Here is a 17,228-nt window from a genome sequence, read left to right on the forward strand (position 1 = left end):
AAAAAACGCTATGCTACGACGCTATTAATACCCACATTTCCTGTAGTGCAATACTCCAGCTTCAATCACTAAGAGAGAACAAAGACTCCAAGCGTCTCTGTCTGCTAGCAACCCAAGCCACAATCTACTGGATCTGGTCGGAGAGAAACGCAAGACTTCACCACCAAGTTTTCAAGCCACCTGAGACCTTAATCACCACTATTGACAGGCAAATCAGAAATCGTCTTCAGAGCTTCCGACATGCAAACTCCAGAGCTTCTTCACCAATGACTCAACTATGGTTCCTCCGATCGTGATGAAAAACGGAGGAAACGAGAAAGACGCAACTGATCATCGTTCTCCGCCTTTTCACCCTCATCTTCTAACTCTTGGGCCAGTTTGGGCTCTAGTTCCATTGATATGTGTTACTGAAATTTAAACACTGAGTCAAGCCCACTCTAAACTAAAGCCAATCAGGCTTGTATGGGTTTTTTGTTTCTTTTGCTTATTTATATTATGAAAGCCAGTTTACAAAAAAAAAAAAAAAATTTAAGTACATTAAATATTCTTTGTATTGTTGATAGAAAGATATATTATACCGGCAGGAAAGCTATAATATACTTTTATAAGCTATGTGCATGAACTCAAACATAAGAACAATTTAGATATCATGAGCAGCTTAATGATTACGAGCAAATTAATTTCAGGAGCAGCTTAAGAGTTCACTATAAGTTGCTATGCCATTCTATTCATTGACGATAATAAGAAACATATAGATATAGCTCTGCCATTATATTCATAGACTAAAAAATATAGATATATAAATTGAAAAGACTCTAACAAAGTTTCATTTGTAACCCAAACATGTATAACAAAGCTTACACAAGAAACGTCTTAGGAGGCACATGTGTTGAAATTAGATATAGTCTGTTTGATGAAAGCTCGTGAATGTTAAACTTTTGTGCTCCTATCCATGCATGGTGCTTACTTATAAAAACAAATCTCATGTTTACCTATAAAAACTTTTCCTCTTTAGTAGATGACGTTTTCAAATTTTAATGTAAAATTTATTAAGTTTTATACTATATAATTCTTTATATTATATTGTTTATTTTAATTGGTTGAATTGTGGTTATGTAGATATTTAATTATGTTTTTGTTTAGAAAATGTACAATAAATTGTGCAATTACCTGAAACTAGTTGTTAATTTGAACCAATATATAAAGTAGTTAATAAAACAAAACCTTTGTCTTATGGTGCAAAAAGAAACGTTGAGTTAGAATAACTTATGCACAGATTAATGCCGACATGAGCACGACTTTTCTCCTTCTTTAAAATTTATAGACATTATTTAATAAAACTCCATTAATTCGCATTTCTTGGAAACAATACGAAATGAAAAAGAAAAAAGAGTTGACACAATATGAGGGCTAGATTTATGGAGATTTCATAAGGTAGGTTCCAATAAAAGGATGTCACGTGGCTGCCATGAAAGAAAGAAAGAAGAAAGCATGTGGGATCTTCGGTGCAACTAGTAGATCATCATAGTATGATAGTTGTACTAGTACCACCACACACAGCTTCACTATCTACCACTATATCTATTCATTCTGTGTGTATATAGAGAAAGAGAGTGTGTGTAGATGAAAGTAAAGAGAGGAAGCACATGGGAGATAGATCGAAAAAAACTCTCATGTGAGCACATGTGCTTTCCTTTTCTCTTTTCCTTTTTTACGGGGCTTTACTGGGTCCCCTCCTATCTCTCTCTCTCCCATGCACCTGACGCAGGTGAGTCCTATCCTCATCCTCCGCTTTTACTCTCACGCGCCTCCACTCTCTAACTCGTTTCGTATTAGCTCGTTCTTGCTTCCTTACCATACTGTAATCATCACCATTAACTGGATTGAAGTCACGTTGAGTTGTGTAAATAATGATTATAATCATACATTTTTTTTTTGATTATAATCATACATAACCTATTAATAAAACTAATCTATATGTTAAATTAGAGGACACATCACCATCAGCCCAAAACATAAGATTAATAATGCTTTTTCTTGTTTTATATTACGTTTGAAGGTGTACATGCGTTATCTTTTTTTTTTTGGTCGAAGTTGTACATACGTTATCTTAAATTTCCAAATACGTTTGTATGTCTTTTGTTCCACCAAAAAAAACTTATAAACATTATCTATCGAATCTTGAAACAAAACCACTACACACATACATTTTCTTTTAATGTACATCGGTATATACATACTGCAACTTTCTTAATGAAATCCAAATTAACGTCTCTTATTATATGACTAATAACTAAATGTAAGACTTTATAAATTTCAAATGATAGAGTTTCTTACTATTGATATTGGTTTGTTGAAGTGATTAGTGATTATATACTCCCTCCGTTTCTTAATGATAGACTTTTTAGAAAAAAAGTTTGTTTCAAAAAGATGTAATTTTTGTGTTTTCTATGATAAAATTATAAATTTCAAAAAAATTAATTGACTTTATTGAATTACTATTGGCTAAAAATTATTGAAAATTGAAAATTACAGAAAACAATACATTTATTATGGTAGTTTAATGTATTTTTTAATATATATGAAAATACTAAAAAGTCTATCCTTTAAGAACGGAGGAGTATAAGATAACAATCAAGCTGATTCTAGTACATCTTCGTTAACTTTCACTCTGAAACACATTGATTATTAGCATGTACTGCATTTGTCTACATATGCATGCATTAGTTATAGATTAGATATATTATTTAGTTTTTGTTTTCTACCATAAGTTAAAAATTACACCGAAATCATCATTTCTGTTTCCGAAAAGAATACTAAACAAAGACCCACACAAGTCAAAGTCTGAACTAAAGTTTAACACATGTCATTAAGTCTATTATTACTAAACTAAGCATGTTACTTATTAATGACACGGCGTTTTCATTAGGTCTACTATTAGTACTAAACTAAGCATGTTACTAATTGTTAGTGACACAGCATTTGTTTTTCAGTATATATAACTTTCTGAATATATAGAAAACAAATAAAGATCCAATCTATCTATCTGTCAGGACCTCAGGGAGATCCACTTGAGTAAAGTGACGTCTCCACAAAACCACTCAAAATAGCGCGTGCTAATCACTGATCCAAATCACTCCAACCAAACAAAACAAAACAAAAAACACTTCGTATATAATAATTCGAAAAACACAAGAACCAAAATAAGAAAATCACAACTGGACCCAGCTTTGATGGCTTTACCCAATTTTAGAAACATAAAAGCCAAACCATTACCTAACCGAACCGAATTATAAACCATACAAAACCAAAACAAAAACCAAACCAAACCATTAAGACCCAACTCTATGAATCCATCAAATACTCAAATAGACAAATAGGTCTCAAAACTATGGCAAATTTTTAGAGTAAAGCAATGCAACTTCGAACCGGGATCCGGTTTAACCGGTCCTACCTTCAATATACTGATTCCATCATCACTAGTATTATAAATGACACACATCTCTTTACCCCTTTTATTCCAACACAACCTCTCTCCCTCTCTCCCTCCGTCAATGGAGAAAACCCTAGCGACTTCCAATACCAAACGCTCTTCTCCGTCGCCTTCAATCGCCGTGAACGCACGTCCCGCTGGTTTCAAGCGCAGAACCAGACAAAGATTGTCAGATGAAACGGCGAGTGTAAGAGAGAGCTGCGTAGAAGATGATGATGAAGAAGGAGTGGAGGAGAAGATTGAAGCTCTTCAGACAATAGTACCAGGAGGAGCGGCGCTTGGAGTGGACGCGCTGTTTGAAGAGACAGCAAGTTACATATTGGCTCTGCAATGTCAGATCAATGCCATTAAAGTTCTTACTTCATTTCTTGAGAGTTGTGAGAAGGATGATGATATGAAGTTTGGAGGTTGAATGTTTAACAAACCATTTGTAATTCTCTCAGATCGTTTATAAGAAGAAGAAAAAAAATCTCTTTTCGGTTTTATTTAATCATTTTTACTTTTATATTTTATTTTTGATTGTGGCTGGCTCTTTTGTCCGGGGGCTCATAATTTAATTTCTTCTGAATTTTTTTATTACGAATATTGAGAAAATATTGACAAAATAGCCAATGTATATGTACAATAATATGGGGGAAGAAGATATATAATCAATCAAACGGAGGCACAAAAAAGGTTAGACTCTTTCTCAGTTCCAAAATATGTCTAAGAGAATTTTTGGTGTTTCAAAATATAAAATATTTTAGTAATTTTTATTTTTTAATTTTACTAAACATTGTGTAACCAATTATATTTTACGGTGTATTTTATAATTGATTAATTTAATTTTAATTTATATTTTTGGGTCAATATTTTAATTTTTATTGTTATTGATGCTTTCTAAGTAAAAATAATTTTGTTAGATCATGATTAAGGGTGAAATACTTTCCATAGTATCTACCTAAATAAAATATTCATATTTAATTTATATTTTTTTATCTAAATAAATTTTACATAGAAAGGAAAATTAGGCCGATAAAAATGTAACATGTGTACCAAAGTTTCTTAGGATTTTTTTGAGGATTTGTTAACTAAAATGCATTTCTACAACATTTACAGTCTCCATCCTCAGTTTTTTAAAAAATCATTATTAAATTGTTTTTTGTTTTGATCAACTGATTAAATAATAATTAGAAAAGCGTTTATGGCCTAAGGCCCAAGTATAAGGATAAAGAGGCTTTCGCTAATGAATCTGCAGATCCATTAAGAGCCCGAAAAATGTAAACAAAACGACAAAATGCGAAGGGCGATGTCGGAGGAGAAGCCAGAGAGTCGACGTCCGAGAGAACTCCAAAGAGGTCCGAAGGTCTTCTTCCCATGGTGATTGCTCTAACGAGCGCTTGAGAGTCTGTTCTAAGACAGATTTTGGTGAGATTGAGAGAGGAGGCATGGATCAACGCTTCCCTTATTGCTAGTGCCTCCGCCATCAAGGCAGATGAAACGTGAGATTGAGCGCTTGATCCTCTGGTAATCTCTTGACTCTCGTTGTCTATGAAAATCCATCTTAATCCTGATGCTTTTGTGTCTGATTTCCACGATGCATCTGTGTTACAGAAGGTCGTCGGCGATGGCGTCTCAGCTGCATGTCTTTGAGTGATCGGCGAGATAGGGTTTGGGCGGTTACACGGCTGAGCCACCTCCCATTCCTTTGAAGCTCGGGTTGCTTTCAAGATAACTTCTTGTGGGGAGAGTGTTCGATTCTCAAACGCTAGCAGATTCCTAGCCGTCCAAAGATTCCAACAAATCCAAGGGAAAAGGTCGGTAGTGACTCCTAGGGGAGGGAGATTGATCCACTTGTATGAGGCTTGAAGGGTGTCTTTGAAGGTCGCTAGATCTCCATCTTTCATGGGTGAAGACCAGAGGCCAAAGGACCAGACTTCCTGTGCGAAAGCACAGTGGAATAAGATATGGTATATAGTTTCAACTTCCCCACATCTTGGACATCCCGTGTTGGTTAGGAGACCTCGAGTTTGTAGGTTTGCACCAGTGGGGAGGGAGTTTGTGGCTATCTTCCATAGGAAGAACTTGAGCTTTGGGAGGAGAGGGGGATTCCATATGTGTTTTTTCCAGCTCCACGTGTTATCTTCCTCCAAGAGTAGTGTCGATTGGATATCCAAGTTGTGGATCGAGTAGTAACCCTTCTTGACAGTGTATTCTCCCGTCTTCTGTAGCGGCCAAAAATACGAGTCTTCAGCTCTCAGCACGCTCGGTTTGATACTGAGAATGTGGTCTTCTAGCTCCGGTAAGAGGTTTCTGATTCGATCTGTATTCCATTCTTTCGTTTCTCTTGTGAGGATGTCAGCAACCATAAGGTTTTTTTCTTGCAGAGGTACGGGTCCTATAGGTTTGAGATTTGACGCCGGGTCAATCCAGGAGTCTGACCAGAGATTGGTGGTCTCTCCATTACCTATTACTCTGCCAAGATGTCGTAGGAGTAGGTCTCTACCTACAAGGATCCCCCTCCAACCGTGTGAGATAGCTGACCCTGCGGCGACTTTCGTGAAGGTAGTTTTGTAACAGTATTTGCTCAGTAGAACTTTTGCTAACATACTATCTGGTTTAGTTAAAATTCTCCATGCGATCTTTGCTAGCAGGACCTGGTTAAATGCTTGGACATCACGAAAACCCAGACCTCCAAGACTTTTAGGGTGTGTTAGAGTATCCCAGGACTTCCAGCATATCTTCTTCTCCCCGTCTTTATCATCCCACCAAAAACGGGTAAGTATTGATTGGATTTGTTTACAGAGACTAACCGGGAGCAGGAAGCTTGACATAGCGAAGTTTGGTTTGGCATATAGAACTGATTGGATCATAGTAGCTTTCCCGGCGGTGGAGAGAAACTGTGTGGACCAGCTGGCCGCTTTCTGTCTCATACTGTCCACGATGGATGCAAATAGATCTTTTTTCCTTCTACCGAAGTGTTCTGGAAGACCCAGGTATTTTCCTACTCCCCCCTCCTTGTCAATTCCCAGTTTTTCTTTAACTCTTGATCTGATCTCAACTGGTGTTTTGCTAGAGAAAGAGATAGAAGATTTCTGAGCATTGATCATTTGGCCTGAGGCTTTTTCATAGCTATGGAGGATCTCAACAAGTGTTGCGCAGGAAAGTGGGTCAGTCTTGGTGAGTATCATAGTGTCATCAGCGAACAAAAGGTGATTAACCTTTGGACCATAACGTGATACTCTGATCCCTGGTAATGTACCGTTTTCTTGTGTTGTTTTGCAGAGGCCTGAGAGCACCTCTGCACAGATGATGATGATATAGGGTGATAGAGGATCCCCTTGGCGAATTCCTCTCTGTGGAAGTACCTCTCCCACCACTTCATTGTTCAGTAGGAAGGAATAAGAGACCGTAGATATACATTCCATCATCCAGTTTACGAAGGTATCATTGAATCCCAATCTCTCTAATACAACTCTTATAAATGACCATTCAAGCCTGTCATATGCCTTACTAATATCTGTTTTGACTGCCATTGAACAGTGAATGGTTGCTCCTGAGGCTTTCAGATAGTGTAGCATTTCATTCGTGATGAGGAAGTTGTCCTGTATTGCACGATCAGGTACGAAGGCTGATTGATTAGCTGATACAATGTCGTGTAGAACCGGTTTAAGTCTGATAGATAAAATCTTAGAAATGGTTTTGTAGTAGACATTGCATAGGACAATGGGCCGGTAATCAGAGACTTGCTTAGGACTTTGTATCTTTGGGATCAGTCTGATGTGGGTAGAATTAATAGAATATGGTAAAGCCCCCGAGATAAAGAAACCTTGAATTTCTTTTGTAATTGCAGGGCCCACTACGTCCCAATTTGACTGGAAGAAGCTTGCTGAGAACCCATCTGGCCCTGGCGCCTTGTCGGGATGAATTACAAACATCGCCTCACGGATCTCCAATGCCGAGGGAGTAGTTGTGAGTTTCTCATTGGTCTTAGGGGTTATGCACGGTGCTATAGATCTACTGACGATGTCCACTGCTGTAGGATTAGAGGAGGTGAAGATCTTTTTAAAGTATTCAGCAATGACTTTGCCTATCTCATCCTCCTCAAAGATCGGGTTTCCTGAGGTATCTTCAATCACTGAGATCCTGTTCCTAGCTCTACGGCCTTTAGTTGCAGCGTGGAAGAAGCCAGTATTCCTATCACCAAGGGAGAGCCAGAGTTGTCTACTACGTTACTTCCATAACTCCTCCTCTGCCTTGTAGGCCTGGAGGAGGTCGCGGTTGAGTGAAGAGATGGAAGAGTCGTCAATTAGAGTTTCTGCCATTGCTTGATCCAGTGCTGCTTTCAGTTCCACGATCTTCTTCTGACTGTTGACATACGATATTTTGCTCCAAGATGCTATCGCGTGTCTGCATCTGCTAATTCTTTCCGCAACGGTGAGGTGAGATCTTGAAGTCCAAGTAGCGTCCACAAGAAGTTTGATCTCAGGATTATCGCATAGTCGTCTATCGTATCTGAACAGTCGTGAGGGTTTCTTCTTTTTTGAATCAAAGGTGGATATAACAGGCATGTGGTCGGAGCTTTCGAACTGGAGGTAGTAGGATCTTCCATTCGGGAACATATCTGACCAGGCGCTATTGGCCATTGCTCTGTCTAGTCTACAGTGCACTAGGTGGGTACTTCTTCTGCCTCTCCATGACAGAAAATTCCTGGTGTGTTTGATGTCAAAAAGATCACATGAGGATAGGAAGGTTCGAAAAGCACTAAAGGAGCTTTCAGGTCTTTCTCTCCCTCCTGATTTTTCTGAATTATCTGTAATTTCGTTGAAGTCTCCAGTAAGGTACCATGCCTTATTTCTATTCAGGGAGATGTCAGAGAGTAGGTTCCAGATACCTTGACGATGTTGGATTTCCGGAGCACCATACACAAAAGTACTGAAGAAAGACACCCCTTTAAAAGAGACTGAAGTGTCTATGAAGTTTGGGGTGGATGTTAGGACCTGTAGATCAACATCACTCTTCCATAGTAGCGCTAGTCCCCCTCCTCGAGTATCAGAAGGTGAGACTAGGAAATGACATTCCATTTGTAGTGGTTCTAACTCTTTCAGCACGAATTCATCTATGTTTTTTGTTTCAGAGAGGAACAAGATATCAAGGGAACTTGTCTTATTCATGTTGATGAGCCTTTGGACTGTTTGTGGGTTCCCCAGTCCACAACAGTTCCAGCTCAGTACGACTAAGGAAGAGGAGGAGGGAGGGTGTGAAAACCCGACGACGTCCCCGCGGGAGCTGGTGGTCTTGTTTGCCTCAAGCCTGAAGGCGTGCCTCTCCTTCTCTGCGTCGTTTGGATGGGTGAGGCATGGGGGAATCCATGTTTGCTCGCATTATTGTGCGTCATAGGTATGTCCTGTCTCCTCAGATTTGTGCCAGAGAAAATTCGTGGGCTAGCAGATGTTCTCCTTGACGTCCCCATTCTGTTCTGCTGTCTTCTGGAGGTAACCGGTGTAGACGTTACTTGGTCATGGAGTACACACACTTCATGTGCATTGTTTTCCGGTTGGGTATTGGATTGGAGGTCCATTGGGAGCGGTGTGTCCATTCTTAGTGCCTCGACATTTCTGGTAGCTGCCTCAATAATTCCTGCAGCAGTAGCTTCCATTAGTCCCTCCTCTTCGCTGCGGAGTACTCGTTGGCGTCTTGCTGCCGATTCAGTTGGATCTGCCACACTAGTATACTGGTAAGACATCTCTCTAAGTTCATTCATCACTTGTTTAGTAGTTGGCATCCTAGGATCTTTGGGGTAATCACTAATGGCTAAGTTTCTTTCCAGCGGGGGTCGTTGATCATGCGAGTTGTTACCACGTAGTAGTGGGGTTTCACTTTCTACCACTGCATCTCTGTGGTGTTGCGATGGGGGTGTTTTGTGTGTCTTCTCTTGCCATTGTTGCTGCGGGGAACGTTGTCGTTTGTAGTTTTAGTAACTAAGGCATGCTCTATGTCTCTCTGGTGTAGCGCGACCTCTACTCTCCCTCGAGGGGGAAGATCTTCTTTGACCATATTTCGGGTTCTTAGGGTCATGACCTCTTGAGGCATTAGATAGAGCTGGTGTTATTTTGTTCTGCAGCGGTCTTGCTCTGTTCTCTGGTAGTTGGACCCTTGACGATCGACCCTAGTTTTATAGGGGTCATCTTTATCTAAGTGTGCTCCATTTTCTGAAGAATCCTCCAAGGCAACCGTTCCAGAGGTTGGTTGTCTCCTTGGTGCTGTGGGGCAGTTTCTTGCCAGATGCGTCAAACTGTTGCACAGGGAACAATGGTAGCCTAGGTCCTCATACTCCAGATAGATGGTTAGCTCTTCTCCTGATTCAAAGTCGATTATTATATCTTTTATGAGGGGTTTCAGACCGTCGACTGAGATCTTGATTCTAGCAGCAGTTTTGGTGATTTTGTAGTCTTCAAGCATGCCTAGATCCTGTCCAATATTATATATCATCTTCTCGTGCCAAAAATGGAGAGGGAGTCCCTGTAGCTTTATCCAAAACGGGATCTGAGAGGGGAAGAGGGGGGAGATAACCGGTTCCCAGCGCTGGAGGATCAACATCCAGTTGTTGTAGTTGTAAGGTATATTTTTTAGCACGAAGGTGAGGTCCTCTTCCAGTTCGAAGCGAAACTGGAAGCAAGATTTTCCTAGGTCTGAGCCAAAGACATGTCCCTTCAGAGTCCATTTGCGTGGGAGAGCTGAGATGAGAGATCCTATAGGTTGCTCCTTGGGATTTTTTACTCTACCTATCAACGTGAGCGCATTGTCGCGAATAAGAGCAGATCTGTCGAAGTTTGGTGCTCTGATGCGTCTGGGGGGTACATTGGCGTGGGATGTTAAGCCCTTTCCCTTTTCCTCTGCTGTGAACTTGCGAGAAGCCATTGTCAGTAGATGAAGTTGCGTGAGTTGTATCAGACTGTCTGAGAGTCACTCTTGTGGTAGAATCTGTAATAGTCTGATAGATGAGGTCGAGAATCAGCAAAAAGGCCTGAAGCAAGCTTTTAGAGGAGTTTCTTGTCGACTCTAAGCTTCAGTTTCCTATCCACAAGCAGCAGAGCAGTGCAAACAAGAAAGCCCTGGTTGTCATGTCGTGGTGTGAGCTCGAGTCTTGCATTCTATGGTGGGGAGAGGCCGGAGAGGAGTGTTTAGTATGAGTGTTTTCATACAAAATATTTTCCAAAAAATCTTATATTTTGGAACAAGAGGGAGTATAATGGAACGAAAGAAAATTAAATTGTGAGCGATTATCCTAAATTTGAGCCTAGTGGAGTTTTTGTTATTCAGCACGTGGCTGGTTAACTTGGAGGAGTTGCAAGTCTGAGAAAAAGGGCACACTGAGTGAAGTTGAGAAATGAGAAAGAGGAAACAGAATTCAAGAAGAAGGTTGAACAAGGAGACGATCGATAGTTGAGTTGAAAGGGAGAACCATGAAGCCTATCAGAGAGAAAAAAACGCACAAAGGTTTCCATGGAAGTATAGTTGAAATAGCTGATTTGATTGCAGCGACCGTGTACGTCTGATATTGCAAGCTAAGGTGATTTTGATTTATATGCTTGACCAGTGCTTCTTTATTCCCAAGTCATCATGAGTACCGATATTGTTTGGAAAGAAAAAAAAACTAGATTTTGACCCACGCTTTAAAAGTGCGGGATTTGTTCTTTATCAAAATCATATCCGAAAATATTATTATGATGTTAATTTAAACAGTATTTTGAAATCAAAGTGAAGTCGATTAGCCAGATCGAAACAATCGTGTCTCTTAATTAACCGAATCCAAGTTGAGCTAATAATCGGTTTTGAATTAAATAAAAATGTTGTGCCAACACCGGTCAACCATAACACCTAGTTCAACTTCAACCAAATACAAAACATAACTGGTTTAATTTTGATATATAAATAATGTGAAGAATTAAAAAATTATTTAGATTGCTTAGAAACTCTGTCAACTAATAAACACAGTTAATTAATAAATTTCTTCGGTCCCGAAATAAAAATCGATAAAATAATAAGGTAATATTTTTTAGAAAATCCTATGTAAATATATGGTCTCATTATAATCATAAATCAATAATTATATATATAGTTTATATATGTACAAAAAATTGTATTGTACTTTATATTCACAATAAAATTCATCATTGTTTTTAGTTTAATATATTTTTGGTGACGTTTAGTAAAATTATATCTAAAATAAAATTTTAATTTTATGAAACATATTTCATATACACCAAATAATATAATAAAATAATAGAAGATTCAATTTTCTAAAATTCAGTTAATGTATGTACGGTAAAATCTAAAAAAGAAAAGTTTTGAAAATTAATAATTCTATAAATTAATAAAATAACATAATCCTAACATCATTAATTTATAGAGTTTTTACTGTACTTTGGAGTGTTTTTTACTAATGGACCTCTGATTTAAAGGGCACATAATATGCTATATTTTGAAGATTTAACAATATTTATAAACAATATTTATAAACAGTGAATTTAATGATATTTATTGTTAGCACGAGTTATTTATTTTATAGCTAAAATTTTATATATGAAAAATCTCTAACTAAATATAATGAAGATTATGTAAGGTTTTCAATTTATTTTCAAATAAGTGTAGTTTCTATATTTGGAAGAAATTTTGATACTCCCCTTTTTGCTATCTATAATATCTTTTCAAAATGAATTGAAAATAAAAATCTGGTTTGATAACTGAAATTTAAATTGTTTGTTCGTTTTGTTAGAATTTTGTTAAGATGGTTATTCAAAATATGGTTAGTATAAAAGTAAAACTCGTAAACCAGTAACATAACAGATTTTGTTTTAGGTATTAGGTGAAAAAAAAATATTGAAACTACATATATTGTTATTTTAAAATCTTATTCTAAGTAGTTGTCTTAAATATTATAAAAATTATAACTATCTATTATGTATCAATACAGGGGTTGGAGATGTTTTAGGGTTTAGATTTTATGTTTAGAGTTATGATTTTAGGGTTTATAGTTTATATTTGAACATAATAATGATTCGTCATATTATAGTATATTTGTTACAAAATACCAACAATTATTGTTATTTTAAAACCCTATATTGAAAAGCACTCCTCAAAATAACTTGTTAGGTAAGGAACAATATTTTCTTAGGAACAATGCATTCCTTAACATTCGTAAGAAACTTACCATTTATAAGGAAGAGTTTTTCCCCTCCATTCCTTCTCATTCTTTTTATTGTAGAAAAATATTGAATAAATTTGTTTTTCGCTAAATATGATAAGGAATTATTATTCCTCATCATTCCTATAATTTTATTTCTTTCCGTTCCTTTTTTATTTGTTCCCAATGTTCACGTAATGGTTACCAATTTGGCCCTTAATGTTTCTATATTTTTAAATAACCGAAGGTAAATTCGTATAGAGTCCTTCATATTGCAGTATAATTTAAGTTTTAACATATATGAAGGTTGATCTGATCAGCTTTGTTTGTTTGGTCGTAATGTGACGCAGTCATTAAGTGGTCATATATATTTTTATTTAAGGTAAATATAGATCCTACGATTTTGGTAAGTAATAATAATTTCCTTTATTTTCAATTAAAATTTAAATGCAGTGGCATAAGATTTTAATAGTTTAGATGAGAACAAACTTTATATTGGACCTTACAGTAAGAAATCAGACGTAGCGTATGTATACAGCCTCAGCCTCAAGTGAATAAACAAGAAACCATTCAACCACTATATTTAAGACAGGTTTTGAAAGTGCTCTTTTCATGAAATGAATCAACTCATCATAGATTATGACCTGGAATCTTCTCTAGTTTTGTTTTAGATTCATAGACTGCCATTTAGTATCTACCATAGTGAGGAATGCCATAAAATGTGTTGAAAGATAGCAAATTAAGACAAGAGGGACAACATGAAACTCACCAACATACAGTTTGATTTAGCAAAAAAACCAACAACATACAGTTAGAGACAAAAGGTTTTGTGTGTTACTGTCACGTTTATATATTTGGAAACCAAAGCGTGTGGACACACAAAGAGTCAAATCCATTTTTGTTAAAAGAGTCGAATCTAACTGAATTCATCAAAGCATGTGGAAACCAAAGCGTGTGAACACACAAAGAGTCAAATCCTTTTTGGTTAAAAGAGTCGAATCTAACTGAATTCATCAAAGCATGTGGAAACCAAAGCGTGTGGACACACAAAGAGTCAAATCTAACTGTATTAACTGAACCTTTGAGTCGAGCTGAGGAGCCTTTCATGTTAGACAGGTTTGGGGCTGTTCGTTTCACCATTTGTCATCTTCATTTACATGATTCATTTACATGATCTATTCAGATGATCTAATCAGATGATTCATTAAGATTTTGTGACTGTTTGTTTGTCCATGCAGATAGTCCATCTAGATGAATCATCTAGATGGATCTTATGTTTGTTTTTTTATTTTCTTTTCCATCCAAATTAGTTTAGTAAATAAACTACCAAAATACCCTTGTGTTGTTTTAATCATATGTTTGATATTAATTTTAGCTGTATTATCTTTAATTATTTAGTTTTATATATTTACATTAAAATTGTTTCAAAATTAACAGGTTTTTGCGGTTTTGGCGGGAAAACGAGATTTTTGGTTTTAGCGGGAAAACACGGTTTTTTTTTGCGGAAAAACAAGATTTTTCGGTTCCAGCGGAAAAAACGAGATTTTTCGGTTTTGGCGGGAAAATGAGGTTTTTCGGTTTTGGCGGGAAAACGAGATTTTTAGGTTTTGGCGGGAAAACGAGATTTTTTCGGTTTTGGCGAGAAAACGAGATTTTTCGGTTTTGGCAGGAAAACGAGATTTTTCGGTTTTGGTGAGAAAACGAGATTTTTCGGTTTTGGCGAGAAAACAAGATTTTTCGGTTTTCGCGAGTAAACGAAATTTTTCGGTTTTGGCGGGGAAATGAGATTTTTGCAGTTTTGGCGAGAAAACGAGATTTTTCGGTTTTGGCTCGAAAACGAGATTTTTCGGTTTTAGCGGGAAAACAAGATTTTTTAGTTTTGGCGAGAAAACGAGATTTCTCGGTTCTGGTGAGAAAACGAGATTTCTTGGTTTTGGCGGGAAAATGCATTTTTGCTGTTTTGGTGTGAAAAATTAGTTTTTAAGTTTTTGTGTGTGACAAAATGGATATATAGGTTTGTAATTTGTGAATTACATTAGGGGCATAATAGATATTATACCATTTTGAATGAACCATCTCCATTCAAATGGTCCAAATTGGTTCAGCTGAATGAACTTTAAAATTAAGCCTAAATTTCTGAAAGTCATCCGAATGATCCATCTGGATGAGTTACATTTTTAGTTCCTAAACGAACAAAACTCTCATTTCCATCTAGATGGTCCATCCAGATAGAGAAACAAAGAGGCCCTTGGTTTATTTGTCTCCTCTTCCTTTTACACTTATGTGCCTTGTGTTACATTACACTTTTATTTGCTGATTTGGATAATGGTAGCACATAACTTTGTCTCTACATCACACTTCGTTTAGCTTCTCAAATTGCATGAAAACGTTGTATAGTATAAAATTTAAATGGAGTTATTTCACTTATTTGATGGAACAAATTTTGCAGGTAAGGAGATTAGAGTTGAAACGTTGGTTGAAAAAGGGTTTGAAGCCTGTGGATCGTAGTTTGGTATCAGATGTATCACAATTTATTAAGGATCCTTCAGATTTGTAAGAAGGATTCTCAGTCTGTTCAACAACTTTGTTTTTTTTTTGTGTGTGTAATTTTTTACTTTTGGGGGTGGTCAAACACATTAACATTATGAGAATGTCATTTTTGTTATTCATTTGTATTCTTTTTTTTTTTTTTGATAATCCAGGGTTCCCCGCTTCGCGGGTCATTCCCTGGGCCCGGTTAGGCAGCGGGCCAGCTTCACCCGGAAGGTTTTTTCCTGAGCCCGAAGGCCCAGTACCCACTTTAGTGACAGGGATGAGCAGTTCGCCTCCGGCTGGCGTCGAACCCGGAAGCATGACAATTGGCCCCCAAGGCTCTAACCAGTAGAGCTGACTCATCCCGTCTTCATTTGTATTCTTGTACCCTTCAAATCTTCATATCAAACTAATTCAAAGTTTTGGTTTCAAATAGCTGAAAATACAAAGGAGCAAGATGTAGAGACACAGTGAAGAGAACTGAAAGTCACATTATCATGCCGGCTAAGAGCATCTTCGATATAGTATAAAATGGAATAATTCCATAATGAAGTTAAGTTTTGTCAAATCATTTTTATTTTGAAGTGAAAAATGAAATCTCTATAATATTATTTGATAAGTCAGTTTCTTATGTGTCATGTTCACATTAACTCTCACGGTGGTTGATTACGATGATATCTTTAATGAATTAAATATATTCAATTATCATTATTAAATATTTATTTTATATTATTTTTCCTTTTTTATTTAGATTTCCTTTTTTCAAATAACCTATATAATATTTTTTTTCATAAATTAAAAAAGGAAAATATATTTTATATATAGTGTAATTAATAATAAGGAAAGTTCACAAAATAATCTTGATTTTGAAGTAAAAAATAATATTTCCTTTAAAAAAAATCTTAAACAACATAATATATATTTTAAAAGTATTATACATTTTATTTAAATCTATTTCTCAAATTCTTACAAAATAATTTAAATCACATAAACTAAGATATTTTTAATGATTAAAATTTAATTTAATCTTTTTATGTTCTCTTTTATATTTTTCAAATAACATATATGATAAAGAAAATATTTATAAAACTTAAAACAAAAATATTTTTTATACATAATGTGATCTCATAAAAAGGAAAGTTTAGAAGAATAATTTTGATATTAAAGTAAAAAATTAATCTTCTCTCTTAGAATGTATCGGTTATGTTTTGATGCAATTTTGTACCTATCATCACTTTATTTTTATAATTTTATTTTTGAAAATTAACATATGCTAAATTACTAAATCGTATAAAATTAACATAGGCATGGGGCTATTTACAACTAGCCAATTCATTAATATATATACACATCTAAGGTGAAAACCAAACTAATGCAACGAATATAATAAATATGATTTGGTTGAATTAGATTAGAAATAGTTATACTTGAATTTGACGGAATATATGTAACACAATATATCCATAAAATGAGTAATTAGCAATCCAATTTTTTTATATAAAGTCAAACATTAAATAAAAATAATATCATTTATAATAATATTTTTATACATATAAATTATAGAACGACTCAACATATTACTAAATAAATATGAAATTCTCAAATAATATTATAAATGTTTTAACTAACTATTACAATTAAGTATTATTGTTATATTTATTTATGTAACTTTGAATCGATCAACACTTTGGTTTAGTTTTACTATTTGATTCTCAAAACAACATATATTAAATTATACATAATCCTACTAAAAAAATATATACAAATCTAAGACAAGAATCAAACTACATGAAAATAACAAAAGTAATCAAAATTTTAATATGTATTAAAAAATATTTTAGTTGAATCTAAAAAATAATGTTATCTAATATATCCAAATAATAACCAAACAGTCAAGATATTATATATCCAAAATTATACGTCTAATTAAAATGACATAATATTATTTAAAATAAACCATGCATATTGATTACAAATAAAATAACATAATAATTAAAAAATTAAAAACAAAATACTGATAAATTATTATAATGTAAA

The 17,228-nt window shown here is 35.5% G+C and overlaps 2 protein-coding genes across 2 annotated transcripts; one reads left to right on the forward strand and one right to left on the reverse strand.

Moving 5' to 3' along the window:
* The first annotated feature begins 3,374 nt into the window (after window positions 1–3,374).
* LOC106411613 (transcription factor PAR2) lies at window positions 3,375–3,978 on the forward strand. Its single transcript, XM_013852407.3, has one exon. The coding sequence runs from the start codon at window positions 3,492–3,494 to the stop codon at window positions 3,903–3,905; it is 414 nt and encodes a 137-aa protein (XP_013707861.1). The 5' UTR covers window positions 3,375–3,491; the 3' UTR covers window positions 3,906–3,978.
* Window positions 3,979–4,674: 696 nt separating this feature from the next.
* On the reverse strand, window positions 4,675–8,118 carry LOC106413090. The gene is made up of 2 exons (XM_013853922.2): window positions 7,718–8,118; window positions 4,675–7,669 (listed from the first exon to the last, which is right to left on the reverse strand). The coding sequence occupies exons 1-2, from the start codon at window positions 8,116–8,118 to the stop codon at window positions 4,675–4,677; spliced, it is 3,396 nt and encodes a 1,131-aa protein (XP_013709376.2).
* Between the last annotated feature and the right edge of the window lie 9,110 nt (window positions 8,119–17,228).

This window comes from Brassica napus, chromosome C4 (genome assembly GCF_020379485.1).
Source record: "Brassica napus cultivar Da-Ae chromosome C4, Da-Ae, whole genome shotgun sequence".
Classification (NCBI taxonomy): domain Eukaryota; kingdom Viridiplantae; phylum Streptophyta; class Magnoliopsida; order Brassicales; family Brassicaceae; genus Brassica; species Brassica napus.

Excerpts from the sequence above, each read along its gene's own strand:
- LOC106411613 (XM_013852407.3), top strand. The coding sequence starts at position 3,492 with ATGACACACATCTCTTTACCCCTTTTATTCCAACACAACCTCTCTCCC.
- LOC106413090 (XM_013853922.2), bottom strand. The coding sequence starts at position 8,118 with ATGGCCAATAGCGCCTGGTCAGATATGTTCCCGAATGGAAGATCCTAC. Across the intron at positions 7,670-7,717 it reads GCCTACAAGGCAGAGGAGGA|GAATACTGGCTTCTTCCACG; the intron begins GTTATGGAAGTA and ends CCTTGGTGATAG.